The sequence below is a fragment of the Galeopterus variegatus genome, unplaced genomic scaffold (genome assembly GCF_000696425.1).
Source record: "Galeopterus variegatus unplaced genomic scaffold, G_variegatus-3.0.2 Scaffold262, whole genome shotgun sequence".
In the NCBI taxonomy this organism is placed as follows: Eukaryota; Metazoa; Chordata; class Mammalia; order Dermoptera; family Cynocephalidae; genus Galeopterus; species Galeopterus variegatus.
The window spans coordinates 126092-150948 of record NW_007726373.1 but is presented as its reverse complement, the minus strand read 5'-3'; the positions used below and the strand labels follow the sequence as shown (position 1 = coordinate 150948).

At 40.1% G+C, this 24857-nt stretch overlaps 1 protein-coding gene across 2 annotated transcripts in view; it reads right to left on the bottom strand.

Moving 5' to 3' along the window:
• Positions 1–24857, bottom strand: part of TNRC6B (trinucleotide repeat containing 6B) — a 146249-nt gene that overhangs the window by 9047 nt on the left and 112345 nt on the right. The window contains exons 13-22 of one of the 2 annotated variants that reach the window (XM_008566671.1): positions 18344–18475; positions 17923–18018; positions 17534–17729; positions 10905–11042; positions 8081–8257; positions 6767–6913; positions 6426–6521; positions 3725–3949; positions 3243–3313; positions 1086–1225 (exon numbers count right to left, since the gene is read on the bottom strand). In XM_008566671.1, the coding sequence (XP_008564893.1) occupies positions 1086–1225; positions 3243–3313; positions 3725–3949; positions 6426–6521; positions 6767–6913; positions 8081–8257; positions 10905–11042; positions 17534–17729; positions 17923–18018; positions 18344–18475 (1418 nt within the window). Of the gene's footprint in view, positions 1–1081; positions 1226–3242; positions 3314–3724; positions 3950–6425; positions 6522–6766; positions 6914–8080; positions 8258–10904; positions 11043–17533; positions 17730–17922; positions 18019–18343; positions 18476–24857 lie in introns of those variants that run through there. The other variant, XM_008566672.1, reaches the window with a different exon arrangement.

The window sequence follows — 24857 nt, the reverse complement described above, 5'->3', positions numbered from 1 at the left end:
CAGCCAGTGAGCGGGAACCGGTCTGTATGTGGGATCCGAACCCTCGGGCGGGAGCGCCGCCGCGCTTCCCAAGCGGCGCACTTATCCAGTGCGCCACCGGGCCGGCCCCTCCAGCCTCTCAATTTTTTTTTTTTTCCTTTTTGTCTTTTTTCGTGACCGGCAACGGATCGCAACCCTCAGTGTCACGCCCGTACTGGACCGGGGACCGGCAACGGGATCGCAACCCTCGGTGTTGCTCCCGTGCCTCGCTCAGCCAGTGAGCGGGAACCGGTCTGTATGTGGGATCCGAACCCTCGGGCGGGAGCGCCGCCGCGCTTCCCAAGCGGCGCACTTATCCAGTGCGCCACCGGGCCGGCCCCTCCAGCCTCTCAATTTTGCTGTGAACCTTAAACTGTTATAAAAAAAAAAAGTCTTAAAAAAAAAAAAGAAAAGAAAAAAAAATGTCATCTCTTTTTCCCACCTGAGGTAAAAGATCACATCCAAAGCATCGAGGTGACCCAGCTTCAGACATCTTGAAAGTGCTGCTCTATCTCAGGGGCTAGACACACTGCCTGGGCCTCACTATCACTCGCTTGCTCTGTGTGTAGCTTTCTTTCATGGCATCTGCAGCCAAAGGACATCAGCTCTTTTCTGTCCACCAGTGTGACAATGGCAGGGAGGAGGATGGTCAAAGTCTGAGCCAGTCCCACTTACTTCAAGCAAAAACCCTGCTACCCACCAAGACTGCAATATTTCATCATCATCTATAGAGACTAGATTCTATAATGAAAAATGATAATGCCTACATGTTTCACACTTTCATAAATATTGGCTTTGTTTTATGGTACAGAAAATTTATTTACTAATTCACAAATTATTTACATGTGGAATTCTGATTATTGACCTATGATATAAACAGGACAATGTAAGCTTAGTTAGCTAGAAAAGACCTGCCATCTCAGTACACAAGACTTGCAAATGCATGCGAGATGGTGTCGATTTTGTGCATGTTCTTGTGCGTCTTTGTTTAATTAGGCAGATGTCAGAAACTCATGTGTGCATCTTCATGCATGTTTGTCTAGGTAGGTGTAGGATGGAATACTCACATGTGCAGTGCCGTTTGGGCCTTGGCTGCCTCCTGTTTGGTGCTGTATCGAATCAGGGCAGTGCCCTGGGTTAGATTCAGATGGAATGTCAGCAGTGGGCCATGCTGCATGCAGATCGTTCTCAAGGTCGACCCATCAATCTAAGGAGTAACAACATTTGTGAAAATTGGAGGTGGGGTGGGAAAGGCAAATTTTAAGATGTTCAATGCACTAGGCTGACACCTACTGTGCCAATTCTACAAATAAAAAGTTGGTTGTTGACAACCAGCTACATAAGCATGTCAGTATATGTCACAAGTGACTTTTCAGGAAGGTGATGAAAAATAAACTTATCCAGGTATTAAGATTTGCTCTTATTAATCTCTTAAACTATGTTTTACATTAATCAGTTCTTCTAATACAAACATAGCCACCCCCATATTCATTTATTTATATACATGTACACATATACTCACTATTTTTCACAAGATAGAATAAGTGAACAGCTGGTTAGCTTGCCCAGGCTCCTTTCAAAACTATATCCCTTATTGCTTCTCATATCCTAACCATATTAGAACCACCACATTGTATGATGACTCTCAGAAGATATGAGGCACATATAGTTTGGAGGATGCCCATTTAAAACTCTTCACACTTCAGCAAACTGTCTACTAAATAAATAACCAGGGACTTTCAGCTGAGTTGATTTGATACGGAGATTAAGAGCTGACCTAGGGCTGGCTGGTTAGCTCAGTTGGTTAGAGCATGGTGTTGTAACATCAAGATCAAGGGTTCAAATCCCCATACGAGCCAGCCACCAAAAAAAGAGAGAGCTGACCCAGACGTTTCCTCATGTTAACTGCCTTTCTCAACATCTACCTTGAAATATGAGTCCTGTGATTTACTCCACTCAAATGGGTTCACTGGGCAAATAAATTTAGAAGATGTATTTCCCCACAGAGAATCATAATACATGTTAGCATATTAAAAAGTCCCATAATGAAGAAACCTGCTTAGTTTTGTTTAACCATGTGTATATTTCAAACATATTAGGCCAGAGACCTAATAATATGAGGGGTCTTCAAAAAGTTTATGGAAAGATTTGTATTATCTTTTCATTCTATTTTTCTATGAACTTTTTGAAGTACCCTAGTATGTCAAGAGAACACCCTAGAAAACGATGGCTTAGTAAAGTGCATGGATCCATGTATGAATTAAATGCTAGATAACGCATTCTATGTGTCAAAAAGAGTGAAGTGTAACAGACTCCTTATAACAAGGTATTGTAAAGGTTGTGCTTTCAAGTCCAGATGAAGGTCATGGGCTCAGTTTTGATGGGTACAAAAGGGTAATCACTTTTGAGTGCTCAACATAATGTTGTTGTAAATATGTCAGTTACTGAGCAACCGAGGTGCAAGGGAGGGTGGCGTGATGCAAATGAAACCCCACCACTGGGAAAACAACCCAGAGGGCATATTCTGATGATAGCAAATTAGAAACACCATCTACATTTGAAGAGGATAACAGACGGAAAATTAAAAGCAGTCATGTGGCATTTATAAGCTATGAAATTGACAGATTCTACTGCAGAGACAGATGGTTAATTAGTTATGAAGCATAAAAATGGTCAATACTAAACCATAGGTCTTGTTGGACAACTAACACAAAAACAGGTAATGTGTGTGTGTGTAAACCATCCCTTTCCCACTTGGTTCCAGATTCCAAAAAACATATAAGCATCTTTTTTTTTGGTTGCTGGTCACTATGGGGATCTGAATCTGTGACCTTAGTGGTACCAGGCTGCACTCAAACCAACTGAGCTAACTGGCTGGCCTCTATACTTTAGTTCTGCTAGGATTCACATTCTAACTATGTCTACACATCTGATGTCTATACAGCAAATTATCGAAGCTACTCAGAAATCACCAGATAACGCTGCCCCACTCTCACTGTTTTATAAAGTACATGTGTTACCACCACCTTGAAGGCAGGTGTAGAGCCATGGGGCCAGCAGCGCCCCTTCAGAAGCAGGCTATGAACCTTGTGTGGGGAGGGGAGACCCATCTCCTGCAGGCAGGACCTCTTTGCAGTGACCACTGCCAACCTCCCACATCTGAGTTTCCTTCTCTCTTAATACAATCGAGTCCTATCTGGAAAATCACAAGAAATCACTGTTACCTGTGGAGTGAGATTGTGAAGAACCAGCCAGTAACTAGGACGAACTGAGCCACCATCACTCCAGGTAGAGGCTATAAGCAACCAGAAAAAGGATTAGGAAGAACAATCAAAAAATTCAAGAAAGCCAGGAGGCAGAAACATTTTCATGTAGCCCACATTTCTTCTCTCTTTTTATAAACTGTCTCTTACTTCTTTTCTACTAGTCCTTGACGCCTACACTTGCTTATGCCTTATTTGCAAGACAATATTTTCTTCCCAGTGTTCTCACCCTACTATTCATGACTTTTACTCCATCTTTCCCTTGGGAGTCCTTGGGTCCCTTTTCCTTATTCTGACTAGAATTTTCCACTGGAGATACTTTTTGCTCTACCAGACAACCATGACTTCCTCTCTTGTGAAGACCTCTTCATGTCTTCACCATCTGCGTTAACATAAGCCCCTACGGACAAGCAATGGTGCTCCTCTAGGAAGACGTTCCTCACCTGAGGCAAGCCGTGAGTCCTGTGTCCCCCACCCCCTGACTGATCGGGGTGCTGTGCTGCTCCAGGGAGATGACGGCTTGGGGTTGGTCAGACCAGGAGGTGGGCGGGGCAGCGGTGTAGTGTTCCTGGAGGAAATATGGTTTTTCCACATCTTGTTGGAGAGATGAGTGGGGTTGTGTCCTATGGGATCTGGGGACCATGTTGATTTGTAATCAGGGAACTTTGCTATAAAAAGAAAAAGTTAAGGAAGGAATAAGGTTAGGTGGGTCATTTTTGTTGGCAAATATACATAAATTCTGTCTACACACACATTAACAATACACATTTATATTCTAAAAATTAATAGTATGTGAACATTTTAAAAGTAGCAATACAAAGTAAAATTGTTCTTTGAGCTTACTGAATATAAAATTTCAGTGACTTTGAATTGACAAAATTATCATATGAACTAAAGATTTAGTAATGAATTCTCTACTGCTTTCTTAGCTAAAAACAACTTAAAGGGGAAGACAAATTCAAGGAGAAAGTTATTCCTAAAGCCATCAGATGTATACACAGTTAGAATGTGAATCCTAGCAGAACTAAAGTACTCTATAAGTACTCACTGACTGAATGGAAACTACATTGGAAAATTATACTTTTCCTGTGCTTTGATCCAGCATATTAAATATCAACATTCAAGCAGATTTTTAATGAACAATCAACAAATACTAAAGGCTTATTATGCTTACAGCAATAAATTAGTGCTATGGGCAATATAAATAATTATTATCAAGAACCTCAAGTTCAGATGGGAAGACAGAGCAGATGTACAGCAGAATTGGTAAGCCCAGCAACATCATGTATGTCAATACACAGAGGAGAAAGGGAATGCTGGGCTGCTAGCAAAGGGCTTTGCAAAGGCAGGTCTTGAAGGATTTACATAAACAGATGGGCTGAGAGAAACCGGAAAATGTAAACCAAGGTTCAATATAAACTCACCCTAGACTGAATTTGCCCTCCTCCAATTTTGGTTGAATAACATTTCACAGAGGCGGAAAGGTAAAGGAGGCCACAAAGGTAGACTATGGGTTGATTAAGAAAATGCTAACAGGAGGGGCTGGCTGGTTAGCTCAGGAGAGCACGGTGCTGATAACACCATCATCAAGGGTTCCGATCCCCTTACCGGCCAGCTGCCAAAAAACAAATATAGGGTTGGTTTTAGACAAGTCTGAGGTGATTCTTGGGCTATCTTTCAGGTGAATGTCCAATTTTAAGAAAAAGATACACAGCTCAACCTGAGATATAGGCACTGACAGGAGTAAGATTTGGGTGAAAATAAGTTTTCACATGTAAAGGCAGCATGGAATATTGAGGTGCCTCCTTTACACACTGGCTCGGACCTGAGGCAAATTACACCAGCTCTTTGAATTTCAGTTCTTTATCCACAAAATGGGGATAACAGGACCTACTCTTAGCCTTTGGTGAAGGTAAAATAAGAATTCACACTGCAGTTTAGCATGATGCTTGGCCTGCAGGAGCATTCCATAAGTAGTAGGTTGTTGCAGTGCTGATATGACACAGAGGTGGAAAGAAAAAGAAGAAAGTCTGTAGCCCATTAACCTACAGTGTCTTAGACGGTAGCTAAGGATTTACTTTATCTATTTTTGCCTGGACAAAGCACAGAAGTCTTAATGACTTTAATGGCTCAAGGTCCAACTTTTGCAAAACCAAGGTGCCGATTACTAATGATTTGTCTACCAATCTGTAAGGCACAGTGCTGAGTGACTGACTTCAAAGTCTTTATTATATCCATTAACTTTTCCATTCTCTAATGTCTTTCAAAAACACAACGAACTCAACAAACATTCTTGGTAAAATTAAGGTCCTCTTAATTGAGTCCTCTTTTTAACTTTGGCCGTGTACCCTTAGCCTTCGTCTATAAGTGGAAGGATTTTTGGAGAAAAGCAAGCTATAAATGGCTGCCTTAGGAATAACCAGGACTTAGGTTCTTCCTATGACTCTTGATTTATTGGCAAGCTGGTTAAAAGAGAAGTGTTTCTGTCATCAGGACATGACCTGCCCTTTGAACGCCCCCAGCTCCCTGTGATTCTGTCACCATCGGCCTTGTCCCAAAGCTCTGTCTCATCTCCCTGTGTGAGACCAGAAGCTCCCTCAAGGACATGGCAAATATAAAAGTTGTGCTTCCATCTATGCTGACCTGTGCTATCCAACTTCTGTTAAAGCAGTCGTTAACAAATAAATTTCCCTTATGTAAGAAAAATGTGGTATATATACACAATGGAATACTACTCAGCCATAAAAAAGAATGAAATTTTGCCATGTGCAGCAACATGGATGGATGAGTCTAGAGAAAATTGTTAAGTGAAATAAGCCAGATAAGGAAAGAGAAATACCACATTCTCAGTTATAACTGGGTGCGTGGGTAGGTGGAAGGAAGATAGGGAAGAAAAGGGAGGGAAAGGAATAGAGGGTGGAAGAAATGGACCTAAACAATTCCTTGAACTTTCAAGATTACTAGAGACGAGGGTGAGGTGGGTGGGTGCTGGAGGGGATAGGTTGGGTAAAGGGCATAAAGATAAACCATGATTTGTAATAATAATATGCTTATAATAAATAACATTAAAAAAAATTCCCTTTATAAAAGGGAACCTGATGGAAAAGTGCTAATCTAAGGGAAACAAACAGGTTACAGTTGTACCTGAAGTGCTATGAACGTTGGTAAAGGAGTTGTCAGAGGCACTGTAGGGCCAGGCACCAGGTGAAGGCAGCGAGGTGTTGAGGGAAGAATTAGACCCTTGGGTAACAAAAAAAGAACAAGAAAAAAATACTGAAGATAAATGTCAGGATAACTAGTGAAACCTTGAGAATATTTTATTTATACCTCAATAGAAGGGAGAACAAAAAATAAATGTGAGAAGCAATATTCTTATATTTTCTGATTAAACTATTAGGTACCAGCAAGTACAAATGAAGCCACAGACTGACAGCTATGAAAATATTGGGTATTAAAGACACACAAGTGATGCTTCACTCATTTACCTGTGGTGTTATCCCGCAGCAGTTGGTGGTCAGTATCTACAATGGGAGATGTGGCTGTACCCCCCAGCACACTTCCTGGGGTGACATAGGGGTCAGATTCAGGGTCAATGTTTTGGATACCTTTCCATGGCACTCCTGGTTGGAATTCTAAGACAGGAGAACAAACATTAGAGGTAGGAGGTTGTTCAAGAAATGGGTCTGTGAAAAATCTAAATACTCAATCTACTGTCTCAGATTTTCATCATGACAGTAAAAAAAAAAAAAAAAAAAAAAAAAAAAAATCAGTCTGAACATGTACTCTTGCCAATAGCATCTTTGTGTTATCACATATTGTCTGTCTGTGGTAGTGAACTTGATGCTATAGTTAATTCATCAAGGTCTGGCTTTGGTTCCTGATCTGCCTGTTCTCAGGGGAATTCAGGCCTGAAGGCAAGGAAAACAGGAGTAAGGTGAACTGTTCAGCCATCTAGGCCAAGAACAGGGAGAAAATCTGGGCTGGAGATCAGTGACCTTTTCCATTTTCTTCATTGGATACTGGCCAAGACCCACAAAAGAAAACACGGCACAGTATACATGTACAGAAAGAGGTCTAGAAGGACATATACTGTACCATATTTATGGAATTACTGATTTTTATTTTTGCTTTACTAAATTTTCTACAATAAAAATATATTACTATGTCCAAACAGAGAGAGACAGAGAAAAAATGAACAGTCTCATTGCACTCACTACTGCATACCTGGAACCTAAATGATAATATTTACCTAATGAATAAATGAATCAATTCAACACACTTCTTTTTTTTTTTTTTCCTTTTTGTCTTTTTTTGTGACCGGCAGCGGATCGCAACCCTCAGTGTCGCGCCCGTACTGGAGCGGGACCGGCAACGGGATCGCAACCCTCGGTGTTGCGCCCGCATCTCGCTCAGCCAGTGAGCGGCCGGTCTATATGTGGGATCCAAACCCTCGGCGGGAGCGCCACTGCACTCCCAAGCAGCGCACTGTAGCAGTGCGCCACCGGGCCAGCCCAATTCAACACACTTCTAAAGAACCCATGTTCCAAGGTATCCTATGCACAGATGAATGCTAAGTCCCAGCTATAACATCACCTTCCTTTATCCCCAGATTCCCCATTAATGACAATTTTCTGTCTTCCCATAGCACATATTTGGCTTTCATCAGACAGTAATTAGTGAATGAAAAAATGAAAGCAAGTGCTTTAGTAAAGAGGGTCACAAAAGCGATGTGTTCAGAACCTGGAATTAACAATTAAAAAACAAATGCTATCCCAGAAAAAGCATTTCCTGGACAATACCTGGAGGCCAACTGGCATTGCTGGATTTACTTCCAATTTTATTTGTTGGTGGAGATTTGGCAGGTAACCAGCTATCACCAGCAGGACCCGTATGGCTACCCAGTGTGTCACCAGGGATGATATCAAACTGGTTGTATGGTGACCCTCCTCGGGTCTTACCAGGGGCCACTATAGCGCCTGAGAAAAGAGAGAGGAAATTAATTTATCCAGAAATAACTTCTATGAACAGAACTTGTCTATCTTTTATCAGAGGAACTCAAACAAATACAATATTCTCAAGCTTATGGAGTAAAAAAATCACTGAAATAAGTGGGTGATTTTGAGACTCAGCATATAATTAATAAATAAGCAGTATGACCGTGAACAATTCATTTCATTTCTCTGAGCCTCTCTGTTTCTTAAGTAGGCACACAGGACTGTTCTCAGTCTTGGATGTTCCTTTCAGATTTAAAATTCCACGGTCTTATGAAATTAACAAAATGTTCACAAACTGCAAGTCATAACATTAACCCCACAGTTTCTATGCTAATGACTCAAGAGTGAGAAATGGGAAAAATATTGAACAGTTTGCAGCACATGAGAGGGTTTTTAAACTACATTTTTACTGCTGCTACCCAGCCAAGTTCTTAAGTGCTGATCAGCCCTAGATTAGCTGGAAGCAGCAGTGTAAAAAGAGAGTCCACTAGAAAGAAAAGCATGTGCAATTGCTTTAAATTCCAAGGCAGTGAGACAGAATTCTTGCCTAGTCTTTGCCAGCACAAGACCAGCTACGAACTTTGCAGCTCTGAGATCCATGGCCTCACACACAAGAAACAGCAAATCCTTTGTATCTGCTTTCCTGGGAGTGTTTCAGTGGTTTTTTTGGTGCCCCCTTCATGCATTTTATATGCTACAGGGCAGGAAAAAAATTAGAAACTTAAAATTCCCTTAAACTAGCAAAAACGCACTTAAAGTAAAATTTTAGGCATCTGTGAGATACCATACTACTTATTTCTCTTACATACTGTATTGTGTCACTTGATCCGTTCTTGGGATGCTACTTATGAGGAGATAAAATTACTTCCAAGGTAATGTAATAAAATATTTGTGTAAATATTGATTAAAATATTCTGTTTGGTTTGGCCTAACAGGAGTATTACCAAAACTGTTTCCAAGCTTGGCTATGAGGACATTTGCTTTTCTTGAGCCACTGACAGAAATTTGGCTTAGGAGCACATTACAGTGAAGCAGTGAAAAATGAAAAGCTCAATTACGTTGGAGATTGCTAAGAAAATGGGGAAAACACTATAAGCTCTAAAAAGGGAAGTAGATATTTTACCTTTGAAATATACTCTCACATACCATTTCATATTTACTATGAGGCACTTATCTCTTTGGGGACAAGGGGATCCAGTGAGTCATCAGCTTAAGGAAGCAGTGAGAGTACCTAAAGCTACAGATGACCCTGGGCTTGGATAATTCAGTCCATATACAGATTTTATAATTTCAATAAATCATTCTTGATTTCATGTCACAAAATCAAATGATAATGCTTAGGGTTAGCAGGCAGAGAGCTCCATATGGCTACCTCACAAGCTTCCCTGATGGGCTTATTAAAGAGTGGTTCATAAAGGAAACCTGAAAGGCTTCAGACTGAATGACTTGACTGGAGCTGAGGCCTGACAGAGAGTTACAGCAGGAACAGCCAGACACCTATTTATACTTGGTTCTTAGGGATACAGTGGAGTCCAAGTGAATCACTGTCAAACGAAACAAACATTGAAACAAAGGCTAAAGAACGGTTGTTCTGAGAGACCTTTTATCTGTTTTACACGGAAACAGAGAAGCCCTTACAGAGAATTATGGAGAGGAAGGGCTGGCTCACATTCATAACCAAAGCTTACAAGGACTTCAAATGCTATCTTACATACACGATAATTCACAAAGAACAAGAAAGCTTTGTGAAAAGTTCAAATCTCATGTATTTTGATCTATTAAGTCATCTTTTGGAGATTAAAGGACAAGAATTTTTTTTAAAGCTGATGAACTTAATATGGTTCAAATAATCAACAAGACATATATTTGTTGTGACCTCCCACCCCATAAAAAAACAAACCTTGGGCCGGCCCGGTGGCGCACTGGAGAGTGCACCGCTTGGGAGCGCAGTGGCGCTCCCACCGAGGGTTCGGATCCCATGTGGAGACCGGTTCCCACTCACTGGCTGAGCGCGGTGTGGGTGCAACACCGAGGGTTGCGATCCCGTTGCCGGTCCCCGGTACGGGCACAACACCGAGGGTTGCGATCCCGTTACCGGTCAGTAAAAAAGACAAAAAGGAAAAAAAACCCAAAAAAACAAAAAAAACAAACCTTAATAACCTGGTTCTGTTCTCTCAGTCAGTTTACTAGGGTTTCACCCTAATAGATGCCCAAGTTCACTCAATCCCATGGCAGGTGGGAAATTCTGCTCTCCTTACTTAGAACTAGCACTTTAAATTCCTTATAATTTTTTTTTTTTGTCTTTTTTTTTGAGACCAGCCGCACCACGCTCAGCCAGTGAGCGCACCCGGCCATCCCTATATAGGATCTGAACCCGTGGCGGGAGCGCTACTGCGCTCCCAGCGCCACACTCTCCCAAGTGAGCCACGGGCTCGGCCCAAAATTCCTTATAATTTGAAATACACACAACCTCAAACTTCCTCTTAAAGGTGATCATAAAATTTGGGGGAAAAAATAGACTCATCAAGAAAAAGCTAAAGATCTGTGCTTCAAAATAATCTTATAGGATGTTTCATCACGGCCTGAGGGTCAGAATGGCTCCAACTCATAATGCTTTGCTTGCTCTTACCATTTTTGTGCATATTGGCTTCCTGTGTGGCCACAGAGGGCAGTCCCTCCATCATGGAGGTCCACTGTTTAAAGCGAGACTCAGTTCCAGCCTCTTTCCCACCAACCATGCCATAGTCCATGCCACCAGAGCTGAAACCTGAAATGGAGAACCACATTTTATGTCTTTCTACAAATTTCTAGTATCAATAACCAAGAGTTCCGAGGCAGAACCCATGAATGCTTTCATTTGTTACTCAAAGACTAATTCAGAAAGTCTCTCCACTGAGGAACAGATATTTCAATTCAAATCTCTGATCTTGGCTCTTGCTTGCTATAAAAAGAGACAATTCTTTGTTAAGGTATAAAAATATGTACAGCTGCCATCTGATTAGGTCCATCTCAGTGCACTCATGCGCTCACTTTTTCATGTAGCAGACATTTATTTCAGGCAGCATGCTGAGGCCAGCCATTCTGCAACTGAAATGGCGAAGACTACACATCCAACCAAAATTGTCCAACAGTAGCGCCAGGGTTGATCAGAACATCTGGGGGAGAAAAGGCTTTGCAGAAGGAACATGTGATCTGGGGCCTAGAGCATGTATTCGGGCAAGCCAGGGAAATCAAGCACAAAGCTCTGACTCATGACAATCAAGTGTGTTTAGGAAATGGTGAGTGGTTCAATGTGACCCCAATGTCTAGCTACCTATGGAATGAAGTGTGGTAGAGTGGCAGGGGATGGGGGGAAATGAAGAGTCATGCTGTGCAGGGTCTTTATATAATCAGGCCAAAGAGCTGGGACCTTTTTCTCTCCAAGATGGGAGATAAAGAAAATTTTAAGCAAGTAAGTGAGAGATAACTAGGTTTGTATTTTACAAAGAGAACTGGCAGTGTGAGAATGAGGTCAATGGAGGTCAGAGTAGAATCCAAGAGAGCAATTTGAAAGTAGTTTTTACACAACGAGGAGTTAGTGAGCGGTTCTGAGTTCATTTGCCATAAGCCCCAGGTAAACCTCAGGTGTCAGGCTCTTAGCAAGAGTCTTGGTGGGTAATGTTTTGCCATAACACAGAGCTGGAGAGATGAAAGTCACACATGAGAGGCTTGTTGATGGAATCTCACAGGGTCCACCATCTATTTGGGTCAGAATGTATCTAACACTTCTTCAAACTGACTCTCAAAAAAGTGAAAGACTAAAACAAACAAATAAAAAGAGGGAGGGGAAGAATAATGAATAATCACAGAAAAATGAGAATGAGCCACAGTAAGTATAAAACAGCACAAGTGCAGGCATCCCAGGGAGGAGAGTAAGGTTCCCATCACATCAAAGCTAAGATGGCCTGCAGGATCTGAAAGCCAATCTACTCGTACCCAAGGTGTGTAACCTTGGCCAGGCCAGACTCCACACTGCTCCCATTTTGCCTTCCTACCATCCTGGTGGTGCCTTATTGGTCTTCAGGTTCCATTTATCCAAATCCCACTGGGGGCCCAGGTCATGTCTTTTTCTCCCCTGTGCTTTTATCCTAGTTGTCTTGGATAGTTTTATAAGTATATAATAAGTCAAGTGGAACTCTAACACCTTCTTGACCTATGTTTAAAATGTTGTTATTTATATAAAGAACGCTGTTCCTTCACACTGTCTGTAACTGGACTTACTAGTTCAAGGGATTGCTTGGAGGGTAGGGGTAGAGTTGGGGAGCAGAAATCCTTGGAATGAAATGGGAATGTTTCAAACTTAATAACTGTTTAATTTATATTTATGTTTATTTACGTATTTGGTGGCTGCACTATGTTCTAACCAACTGAGCTAACTGGCGGGCCAAACTTTTCTTTTTTTGGCGGCTGGCCAGTACAGGGATCTAAACCCTCAACCTTGGTGTTATAAGGTGGTGCTCTAACCAACGGAGCTAACCAGCCAGTCCTTTAAATGATTTTCTTAAAAAAAGGAGTTTAAGATTTTTTTTTCTTTTGCTCTACGTAGCAGAAACAAAATGAGATTGGAGGACAGGGAGGATGAAAGGAACAAGGGCTTTCTCAGACATCAGCTTTAATGGTCTAAGCAGGCTGCTCCCTGGGCAAACCACTCTTCTGCCTTTGAGAAAGAAAACCAGGCCAATGTGAAAGCTCAGTTCCAATCATCTAAAAAGAACTTTGAAAATAACCTAAGATTCTGGCAAAGATTGAAAAGATGCAAGGATTAGTCAAAAGATAAGAAACCATTCCTTATACATAAATTTTCTAAAAACTCATAGTGAATTAAAGTTATTTAATTTCAGCTGCTTAAGATTTTTTTTGTGTGACACATGAAATGCAGAAAATTAAGAGTTATAAATTTTACAAGAGGGAAGAATTTAAGCAGCTCCACCTGAACCTTAGATGAAGTAGGCGTCTTTCTCATTAGAAACTTGGGGATCAAGTGCCACCACAATATGGTAGCACATAACTACATTACCAGGTTCGGTAAGGAAAAAAATTGAAGGAGGAAGGGGGAGAATAGGAGATGAAATTGCCTTGAAAGGGTCAATCTATAAACCCAAGCCTATAAGAGGAAACATCCATGCAAAACTACATCACGTTTTCTTTCTGTTTTTGTTTTTGCTGGCAGTACAAGGAATATATTTTGGCAGTACAAGTATAATTTTTTTCAGTGTCACACTGTAAACGGTGTGACACTAGGATATGGAATGTGCCCAGTGAATCTTCAGAGAAGAAATCCCGGGGCACTGTGAGCTGTCATACCTCTAAACCCAGGAAAATACTGACTTCACTGTACTTGTCACTTCATCAAAACCAAACTTATTCAGTCCAGCAAGTGGATTTCCTGTAATTCTCCAGCTCACAAAGACAGAGCTTTAACTCAAATCAAACTAGCCATTTAGTTCAGTTCAATGAATATTTATGGACAGCCTAACTTGTGCCAGGCTCTGTGTTAGGAGCTGAGGTACAGGAGAGATAAGACATGCCCCTTGCCTTCCCTGGGACTCATTTCACCAGTACACCCCTTGTACACCTGTCTTATCATTCTTGCAAGTACAACCCTTTTCCTACCTTATCTGGCCTTGCCAGAATTACTCTCTCCTGCCTCCACACATCCTAATTCATCCTCTATTCATCACTACTATTTGGCTCAGTTCTTATAATCTCGAGGAAACCCTCTCAAATTAACTTGTCCTTACACTGATCACAACTTCACTTCCTTTGTCTACACAGTTCTCTATTTTCTGCTACTCCTTTTGCTGTAGATTTTTTTAAAAACCACTGCTTTTGTAATAATTACAACAAAGGATAAATTATAAAGAAAACAAATCACCCATAATTGCCCATCTTAACACACCAGTTCTAATCCATGTCCAACTGTACACCTGATATCAACACAATCATAATCCCAGTATAGATAAAAGTTACTCTTCTGTCATTTTTAGAATCCCCAATATTCACAGCTCTACTTTTCACTGGGTATACTACCACTCAGACATTTGTAAATATTACAAATTTTAAACATAAGTAATATTTTATTGGAAATGCATTTTCTGAATTAGATATCCATGGATAACTAAGATTCATAACTAAAATGAGACACAGTTCACTCCACTCTGTTCCTATTTTTTTTTTACAATTTTTGTAGGCAAAAAGCACTAGAAATCCTACTCATATAAATAAGTAACTGGAAACAGGAGTCGTTATAACATCACTTAATTCTCTGAATTCCTTTTTAGATATGTTCTTCCCCTTTACCCAATAACACGGGTAGTAAAACAATTTTTAGATAAGTCATTATCAATTGACAATTCAATTAGGTATATTTTCCACTTTTCAGAAAAAAAAGTATTAGAAACCATCTATTTTACAAAAGAATCAGTAAGAATTAGTTGCACAGTCATTTGTCATTCAAAGTTTTAATTTTGAGAAAATGTAACAAAAGAGGCTTTACTGAGACATTAAAAAACTTATTCAGTCCAGCAAGTGGCTACTTGCTACTCTTTCACCTAGAGATATCTTTTCTTAGTTTGATAAACTCAGCATTAGAAAAACTGAAATATTATTCATTTTATTACATATTTGACATTTAATTTTGGGGGAAATTTTTAACCTCTTGTATATGCTTTAGATATATTTTCATCAAAATCTTATAGCCTCAGGGCCGGCCCGGTGGCGCACTGCTGCAGTGCGCCACTTGGGAGCGCGGCGGCACTCCCGCCGAGGGTTCGGATCCCACATGCAGACCAGTTCCCACTCACTGGCTGAGCGAGGTACGGGTGCAGCACTGCTCCCGCCGAGGGTTCGGATCCCACATGCAGACCAGTTCCCGCTCACTGGCTGAGCGAGGTACGGGTGCAGCACTGAGGGTTGCGATCCCGTTGCCGGTCCCGGCCCGGTGCGGGCGCGACACTGAGGGTTGCGATCCGTTGCCGGACACGAAAAAAGACAAAAAGGAAAAAAAAAAAAATCTTATAGCCCACTGAGGGTTGCGATCCGTTGCCGGACACGAAAAAAGACAAAAAGGAAAAAAAAATAAAATCTTATAGCTTCAGATTTAGTTTATTCAAAACAGGCAGCCAAATCAAGCTTACTTTCATTCCTAAAATATATTTTTCAATTCAAAAAAATGTGGTAATGTGAATTAAGGAAAACTAAACTGAAATAAATGCCAAAAGTGTCTTATAAGGCGGATTATAAACTGTCATGTCACAATTAAAAGGATAAAGACCTAATAAAATTATTATTTAATAAGTTATCAAATGTAAAGACTAGTTAATAAGTCAATATGTTTTTCTCATTACTTTAGAATATAATAAATAGTTCAAATTACAAGTTATTTATGAAAGGGGAGTATGAACAAAAACATGAAGTTTCTTCAATAAATGTGCATATACGTGTACACGGAACTCTGATCCTTCAGCTGTTAGAAATAATTAGGAATCAAGCAGAACAATCGCAAATAACCATCTAATAAGACATCATAATGATAATTTCCTATGTATTTAATAAATGGGAAATATATATGCTGCTAAAAAATAAGACTCACAGTCGACATATAATTTAACTTTTTAATAAGAATATTAAAATATAAATTTAATATAAAATATTAAAGATGTTACAAGGACTGCCACTGGAATAAATACATCAATTTTAAGTTTTTGCCCAGCCTAAAGGAAATGACATAAAAGTTTTTTCTTGGGCTTTACCTAATGCATCCTCCTGAAATGCATATTTAAAAGGATCTTTGTCACTAACTTATACTGCTCAAGCTGTTGGAAGGTGGTTTTCTTTCCACCTAATGACATGCCCCAGGGATGAGTGTGGAGAAGAGCTGAAAAGAAGTGTGTGCATTTAAAGATGTGAAAAAGCTGCTTCTGCTTTTCAGATACTCTTCCTTTTGCACTGACTGGACTCTACCTAGGGAAGCATCCACTCTTTGACAAAAGGGGGTAGATGAAGCAAGTTGTCCTGCTTTATTATCACATACTGTGTCTAAATTCAGAACAACTCAACACATGCCAAAATACCCAGGTTCTTCCATCGAGCTCCATTCTTAACAGAAAACATGGCTAAGAAGGTGAAGGCTGGAAACCCAGTGATAAGGACCCCTTTTAAGAGTCATTAAGGGAGGCTCCCCTGTGCTTGGCACCCTGGAGTTCTACAGCCCAGATGAGCATGCCATAACAAGATGTAAGATGGGCGGAGAGCTTACCTTTCTTTTATGTCAAGTGGAAGAAAAGTTATTTCAAACTTAATTCAATTGTCAGACAAATCAATTTTAAGAAAGAGAACAGTAGGTGGAAGGTGAGGATCTGGAAATCAATTCCCTTAAACACCCAGGATCAAGGACACCTTAGTCTTTGCTCATCCATACACATGGTTGCCCCAGTACGAAGGTCATGGGATTGGAGCACAGATAGCAAGGCCATTTGTCCAAGATTACTTTGTCACATAGGAGCAGGGATTTCAGGTGTTCCCCAACTCTACTTTTTGAGTTTACATAGAATAGTACCTTCTTTACCAAAATAAATTCTAAATGTTGTCAGTCTGAGACAAAACTGCTTTCGTGTGTGGTGTCTTTTTAATTTTTATTTTTAAATCACTGTTGCTTCACTGATTGGATTCTGCTTACAGCATGTTCCCCAGTTCTGAAAGAGCTACGATTTGCCTGCCAAAAAATTCTTGATGAATGTCAAAGGTATAACCTTACTTGTGCTAATTCTATTTAAATCAGATGAATTTTTATCAATCTGCTTTATAATCTTAGTTCCTCATTTTTTCAAGAAGGTAATTTCATCAGTAGAGCTAAATACTTCAACTCGTACATATTTTTATAGATCATAACCTCAGCCATGTGTAGCACTCACATCATGTACAAATATTTAAACCGGCTTTTAAACATTCCTGGTGGTAGGAGAGCAGTTTGCCATTCATAAACTGCTGTGGAGCCAGAAGTTGGAGGCCTGTCTCTGCTATTTACTAACTGTATGGTGAGCTCTGGAAAACCATCAAAACTCATGAACCCCCAGATATACCACCTGTAAAACAGGCATGAGAATACTTATATCCCTTGTGTGGCTGCTCTAAAAATGGAGGGTAGTGCAGGTCCAACCCCTGCCACAGACTTAGACAGGCAGATCTTTAAAAAGGTAGTTATCATTACTAACAACTTACCAGAACCATATCCAGATATTGGCCCTTTGGTTTGAAGGTCTGGGAGCCCCACATTCAGTGTGTTGGGTACCATGTTGTCCAGATGTGGCTTGGGCCCAACAGGATGAGATGGTGAATGCTTCATGCTTGGCTGCCTCTGCTGCTGCTGTTGCTGCTGCTGCTGCTGCTGCTGGAGCGCGCTCACCATTCGAGCCAGCTGCAGGTGGGGGGTCCAAGCGAGGAGGAGGAGGAGGCCCAAGAGAATACGGACAAGTAATAAGCCAATGTCCTGAACACTTCGAACACTTCACAGGGAAAGACTGTGTATGATTCCTTTTTGCTATCAAAGAGGTTAAACTGAGACATATCCCTCGTACAGTGCACTAGAGAACCCTTCTGATCCCACCTACCTGCTGCTCTTGCTGCTGTCGCACAGCTTGAGAAATCTTTCTCTGGTTCTGTAACAACTGCTGCTGTTGCTGCTGCTGCAAGAGAAGCTGACATGCCTACAAAACAAGAATGAAAAAGAGAGAACCAAAGTTTCCTAAAGCTGACTTACTGAGAACACTGAAAGTCTTTGTGCAGTGAAGTACAGGTCCCTGAATCAAAAGTATCAATGAGGGAAGTACCACCAAGTTTCTGGTCTATTGATTACATTTACCTCCAGCTGAGCTGATATGTCAACTCTTAAGCACACTCAGTTGTTTGCATAAAAGTGTGAACTAGTACCCTTCAACTATAAAAAGTGGCAAAGATGCATGAAGCAAATCAAAGCTAAAGAAAAAAAAGCAAATGACCTTTTTAGCTATAGGAAGAAAATCTGCTACTTACCAATTGAAACTGGGGAATCTGTGGAAGCTGGCTCAACATGGCAATTTGTTGAGGAGATAACTGGGGCCCCACATTGAAAAGACCTGGACTCAGGCCACTGTTGGGAAACTGCTTGAGCATTGAGGCAGAAACCTAGCCCCCCCCCCAAAAAAAAAGAAAGAAAAAAAGAAAAGAAAGAAATTCTCAGAATTTATCAAGATAAAACATTTTTTTCTGTGAAAAGAATCTTGATGAATTTAAAGCAACCACTGCCAAATTTTTGCTTGAAAAATATTAAAAGACCGGGGGAAATGCACCAAAGTGTTAACAATGATTATCTCTGAGCAGTTAAATTATAAGCGCTTTTTAATTATCTTCTTAGACTTTCCAATTTTCTACAACAAAAATTATAAATTTTACAATCAGGAAAACAAGTTCAAGAAAAAATTTTGATGACAATATGGCTTATGTTTAACTGAGAAATTATACTGGAGATATGCCATAAAACAAAACATACCAAATTGCACAAAGCTAATAAATAAATGCTTATAAGGAAGTACTTTTGTTGTAAAAGTAGGAAAAACACATTAACTTGTAAATAAGAGAAGAGAAGTTTCAATTCATTACTTCTGATATCAAACATTTAGAGTTACAGAGGGCTAGTATAAAAGTGCTTGGACGGTCAACTGGCTCAGCTTGTTCCTTATCCTGGTTTTCAAGAGTGAGCTAGGCAAGACTGTGTGGGAAGCTCTGATGACAGATAAAAGGTTCAATCCCATCTTTGGACTGCTCGTCTAAGACACTGTAAATGAGTTCAATTGAGTCTCCCTGCATTCTCATCACCTGAACCCACTGGATCAGGTGGGGCCATGGAAAACAAACTTAAAGCACTCATGGAAGAGTGCTTCCATGAGTGGCAAGCAACATGCTGGTCAAGGGTTTAGCTCTAAACACAGACTGCCTGGACTTGTGTCCCAACTCTACTACTTCTAAGCAGTGTAACTCACAGCAAGTTATTTACTTAACATTTCTGACCCTTACTTATCTCCAAAACAGGAATAATAATACTCACTTCAGTGGGTTGTTTGAGGATTTTATGAGTTAATCCATGGCAAGTGCTAAGAAATGCACTCCGTAAATGTTCATATTATTCCACAGGCTGGTTCTTCAAACGTTGAGAAAATAATTACAGTTCCCTTGCATCTCATCTGCAGGCTAAATGTGATCACTTTCACTTGTATCTCAATCCATTTCTCAATGCAGACAGCCCAGAACAGAAAGCCATTTTCTATGGAAGTCTAACACTGTGTAGACCTAGTCATCCTCAACCATTTTGTTAAAAGCCATGCTTTTATTAACAATGCCTCAGACCTAATTTTCTCTAGCGATGACTTTATAACTCCCGATTCACCCACTAAGCTTAAAATTGATCAGAATCTACAATATTTTAAGATATATTTGTTCCCCCAAGTCATATTTAATATTTAATCCATGCAGCTGGGTTTTAAAATCTTATTAATTTATTTTTGGATTTGCACTTAGAACCTTCTATTTATCTTAATGTGCATGGCACATAGTAGATGCCTGATAAAGACCTATTACATGAATGAACCTCTTCCATATTTTAACTTTTTAAGAGTTCTTTTTGGTCCTCTTATTCCACTAATTCCCATTTTGTATTCCCCCACCTGCTCAATGACAAGAACACTGAACTTGACAGAGCTGAGGACAATCTAGTAGTATTTTACTAAAACCTTCTTTCCAGCATGAAACTAATCAGCCTGGGAATAGTCAGTCATTTACTAATCCACACAACTGTTTTAGCATTTAGCCAATATTTTTCCATCTTGTCCGAAACAAAGAGATACCCTGTCAAATGGCCCATAGAGATACAACAACTATATCATTCTTATAATCCAATATTTTTACCAATGGACGAAATGAGTTAAGTTAAAACTTAGCAAACTATGATTATTGATTACTATCACAAGTAATCAAAACCCATCTTTTGGCAGTCTGTCTAGATTCTTGCCTGGAATTGGCATTAAGTTCACCAGTCTTTAAGCCACTTTCCTTATTTCTCCTTTCAGAAACTGTTGAGAAAATGTCCCCCTTCTCCTTGCTTCCTTGTATGGGAGGAGTGCTTCTTTCCCATTTCCGATCTGAGGCTCCATGCAGAGGGACATCCATGTTTATCACAGCACTCCAGGCCTCTTTCTGCTTGCTGGCAGCAAGACTGTAAGGAGCCCCATTCCAGTTGCTCAGGGTTAAGTTTGGAATTCAGTATTAGGAAGCTCACATTCTCCAGGAGCATTCACTTTATTGGTGGTAAAGGGAATATTCTGACCCCAATATGCCTTCCTCTTTTGCCTTAAAAATTCAGAATTTGGGGAAGAAAGAGGGGTTGTCATTAAACTCCCCTAGAAGACTTCCAGCATTCCTCAAAGATCACGGACAGGGCTCTGCAGTTCTTTTCACAAATCATTTCTTTGCTGTAGAATTTATCTTGCCTTAGCACTTTTGGTTTGAACACCTTTCTTAACAGAAAAGAAAAAAGCAATAAAAATTTTACTTCCACTTTGTAATCAGTGGGAATAGTTCAAAGCAATTACTTCAAAGCAATGATTCCTTTTCCAGTCACCGAACCAAGATCTAAAATTTCTTTTAATCTACCTACTTTTTTGGAAGCCTCAGCTCATTTTGTGTTCTAATCCCCCAATGAACGTCTTGCATATATTCACCCTTGCTTTTACCCTTACTTTCCAATTTCTGAAAATGCCCCTGGATAAACAATTTATCAGGAAGTGTCCCCACTGGGTCTTCCTATTTCATCTTTCCTTAGCATCATGGTCAGAGTTAAAACCCTCAGTTTCCTAATACTTCTGAGCCACCATTTCTGCCACATTCTCAAGAATATATACCTATCTTTTCTTTGAGACCTAGTCTAGAAACACCTGGCCAAATTCAGGTTTCCCATACTGGGCTCACCAACTCATTTTCTTCCAAGATTTCAGTCACCTTCACTTAACCCATCAATTTCATCATTTTGGCAAGTATTCTGGCTTAAAATAACAGTTCTCCCAGCTGCTTCCTATTCTCTAAGAGATATTGAATATTACCAACCAATTAAAAAACTTGTTTGAATTTCTGTTTTAACTGTTGGACTCTTAGCAGATATGAGCACACCTCTACTCTGCATTTTGCCTCTGCACCAGTTCTATGGCCAGCATGAGGAACACACCCTCCACAATTTCCCCCAAACAATAACTCTTCTTCACCTCTCCTTTGAATTCATCCAAATGGTCACCAATGTGACTTAACTTATTGTCTTTGATATCATAATTCTAATCTCATTATAAAAAGAGTTTGGAGAGGGGGAGTATAGATACATCCTGTGCTATGCAAACCAATATTCCAAACCAGAGTCTTATATCTCACTATACCTCAACAATCTATGAAATCAGATATATTGCCTTCAGTGTGTATCTTAAAATTCATTTGATTTAGCAACTATACTTGGTTAAAAAGTGTTCTCCAATAATTCATGTCTACCCGGAACCTCAGAATGTGACCTAATTCGGAAATAGGGTCTTTGAAGATGTAATCAAGTTTAAGAAGAGGTCATACTGGTAATCCAGTATGGATTATATTAGGATGGGCACTAATCAATCCACTAACTGGTGTCCCCATAAAAAGAGGGAAATTTGGACACAGAAACAGAGAAGAAAAAGCCATGTAAAGAAAGAGACACGCAGGGAAGAACACTGTGTGAATACAGAGGGAGAGACTGGAACGATGTGTTTACAAACTGAGGGACACCAAGGACTGCCAACAATCACTACAGGCAGGCCAGGAGAAAGGCATAGAGTAGATTCTCCCTTAGAGTGTCCATTAGGAACCAACCCTGATGCCACCTTGATTTCAGACTTGCAGCCTCCAGAACTCTGAGAAAATAAATTGAAAACTCTGAGAAAATAAAATTGTTGTTTTAAGCCACACAGTAGTTTGCTGTGGCAGCCCTAGGAAACTAATATAATAATTCTGTACAAATGACCACTTGAAATGTGGCTAGTCTAAAATGAGACGTGCTTTAAGTGTAAAATATATACCAGATTCAAACTGTTTTAAAAAGTTGAAATTTCAATAATTTAAGCAATGATTACATGTGAAAATGATATTTTTGATATACTGTGTTACGGAATATATATACTAAAATTAATTTTATCTGTTTATTTTTACCTGTTTAAATGTGGCTATTAAAATTTTTAATTACATTATATGGCTTGTGTAATACTTCTTTTTTTTAAAGATGACCGGTAAGGGTAATCTTAACCCTTGACTTGGAGTTGTCAGCACCACGCTCACTGACCGGGTTAAACTGGATGTAAAATTTGATATTTATCAAAGCCTTTTAAAATGTTCATGTGCTTTGACCCAGAAATTTCATTTGGGGCAACTAAAATTAGAAATAATATGGGCAAAGATTTATGTATAAGTATTTCTCTGCAGTATTATTTATAACTGTGAAAAATTAGAAACAGTATCTACCATGGTTTGAATGTACCCCCAAAACTCACTGAAGCTTGATCCCCATTGTAACAGTGTTAAGAGGGTGTGAAATTAATACTATCGTATTTGAAAGGTGGGGTCTTTGGGATGTGACTACATCATTAGGACTGTACCCTCATGAACAGATTATTCATGGTTTAATGGGTTATCAGGGAGTAGACTGGGGGCTTTAAAAGGAGATAATGAAAGCTTGTGGAAACATGCTCTTGCTCAGCCCTCACCATGTGATACTTTGTATCACCTCAGGTCTCTGCTGAGAGCCCCCACCTAGAAAAAGGCCCTCACCAGATGTGCCTCCTGGACCTTGGACTTCCCAGCCTCCAAAACTGTAAGAAATAAATTTCATTTCTTTATAAATTACCCAGTTTCAGTTATTCTGTTATAAGCAACAGAAAAGAGACTAATACAATATCCAACAATGGAGGAAAGGAATATTAAGTAAATAAAGGTAAATGTACCCCAGAAAACATTAAGAATACTAAGTTCCAAAACTGTGTCTTCAGCCCACTAGCCACATTTCAAGTGCTCACGTGTCTAATGATTACCACACTGGACAGTGTGGTTCCAGAGGGTCAGTCTGACTCAGCCTTTAGAAAGGCAAGTGTTGAATGAAGTAGGGCAAGGATTAGGCTGGAAGTCACTGCAGTCATCAAGCCAAGCAATGGTAATGGGCTGTTCTGGGACTGTATTAGCAGAGCTGGGAAGAAATGGTCAGATTCTGGATAAAGCTGCAAAGAGAAGATTTATTGATGGATTCAATGTGGACTGTGAGGAGTCACAATCAGCTCTGAGGTCTCTGGCCTGAACACCTGCAGAATGGGAGTGCCACTTACTTGGAGGAAGAGGATGTTTTTGAGGGGAGTGTAGGGTGAAATCAGTTCTGTTTTGGACATGTTAACTTGAAATGCCTATAAGGCATCCTAGTAGAGATGTCCAGTAGTCTGTGATGTGAAATTGAGAAAAAAAGATGTGGGGAGAAGACACAATTTCAGAGTTTAATATTTAAAGTCATTCTACTGGGTGGGTGAGATAACCTAGTAGTGGCTGTAGATGGTGAGGAGAAGAGGTTCGAGGATTCAGATCTGGGGCACTCTGGTGATTAAAGGCTGGAAGGTGAGGAGGAACCTGTAAAGGAAATGAAGGAGGAGAGGCTGATGGAGAACCAGTATAGAAGGTGCCTGAGAGCCAGATGAATAAATTGTTTCAAAGGATTGGAATGATCAACTGTGTCAAATGCTACTGATACATTAGTAAGAAATTACTGGAGAACAGACTGTCATAATCCATAACACAAAGAACCCAGATGCCCCACCACCGTCACAAGAGGGTTTTAATTTCCACTGCCACAGCCTTACCTGGACTCCTGTACTAGCCTAACAATTGCTCTCCTTTGCTCCAGTAAACTCTGCTGTTCAAACGCTTCCTCTATAGTATTGTCAGTATTATCTTTCTAAACCCTAAGTTTTCCTACATCACTACTCAGCTAAAAGACTGTGCTTAACACTTTATTATTTATAGCAGTAGTCAAACTTTGGGTTGCACTGGGGGTGAATAGGCCCCCAAGCCCCAGATTCTGTCTCGGTAGCCTGGGGGAAACCTAGGAGCCATATCTTTAAGTAGCAGCGCAGATAATAGTTATAAAGCATATTGACAAGGATTGGCTGATAGGACAAAGCCCAAATTCCTGAGCAAGGCAAAGCTTTCCAAATCTGGTCCCAAAGTTCCTGTCTAGTTTCTTCCTAATCCATTCTAGACTGTACACACACACACACACACACACACACACACACACACAAATCTACACACATATATGCTTCAACAAGCTCAAACTAATTATCCAAACTAACCATATTTCCCCAAACATACCATATTACTTCTAGATATTATTATTATTATTTTTTTTTTCCTTTTTGTCTTTTTTACTGACCAGTAACGGGATCGCAACCCTCGGTGTTGCGCCCGCACC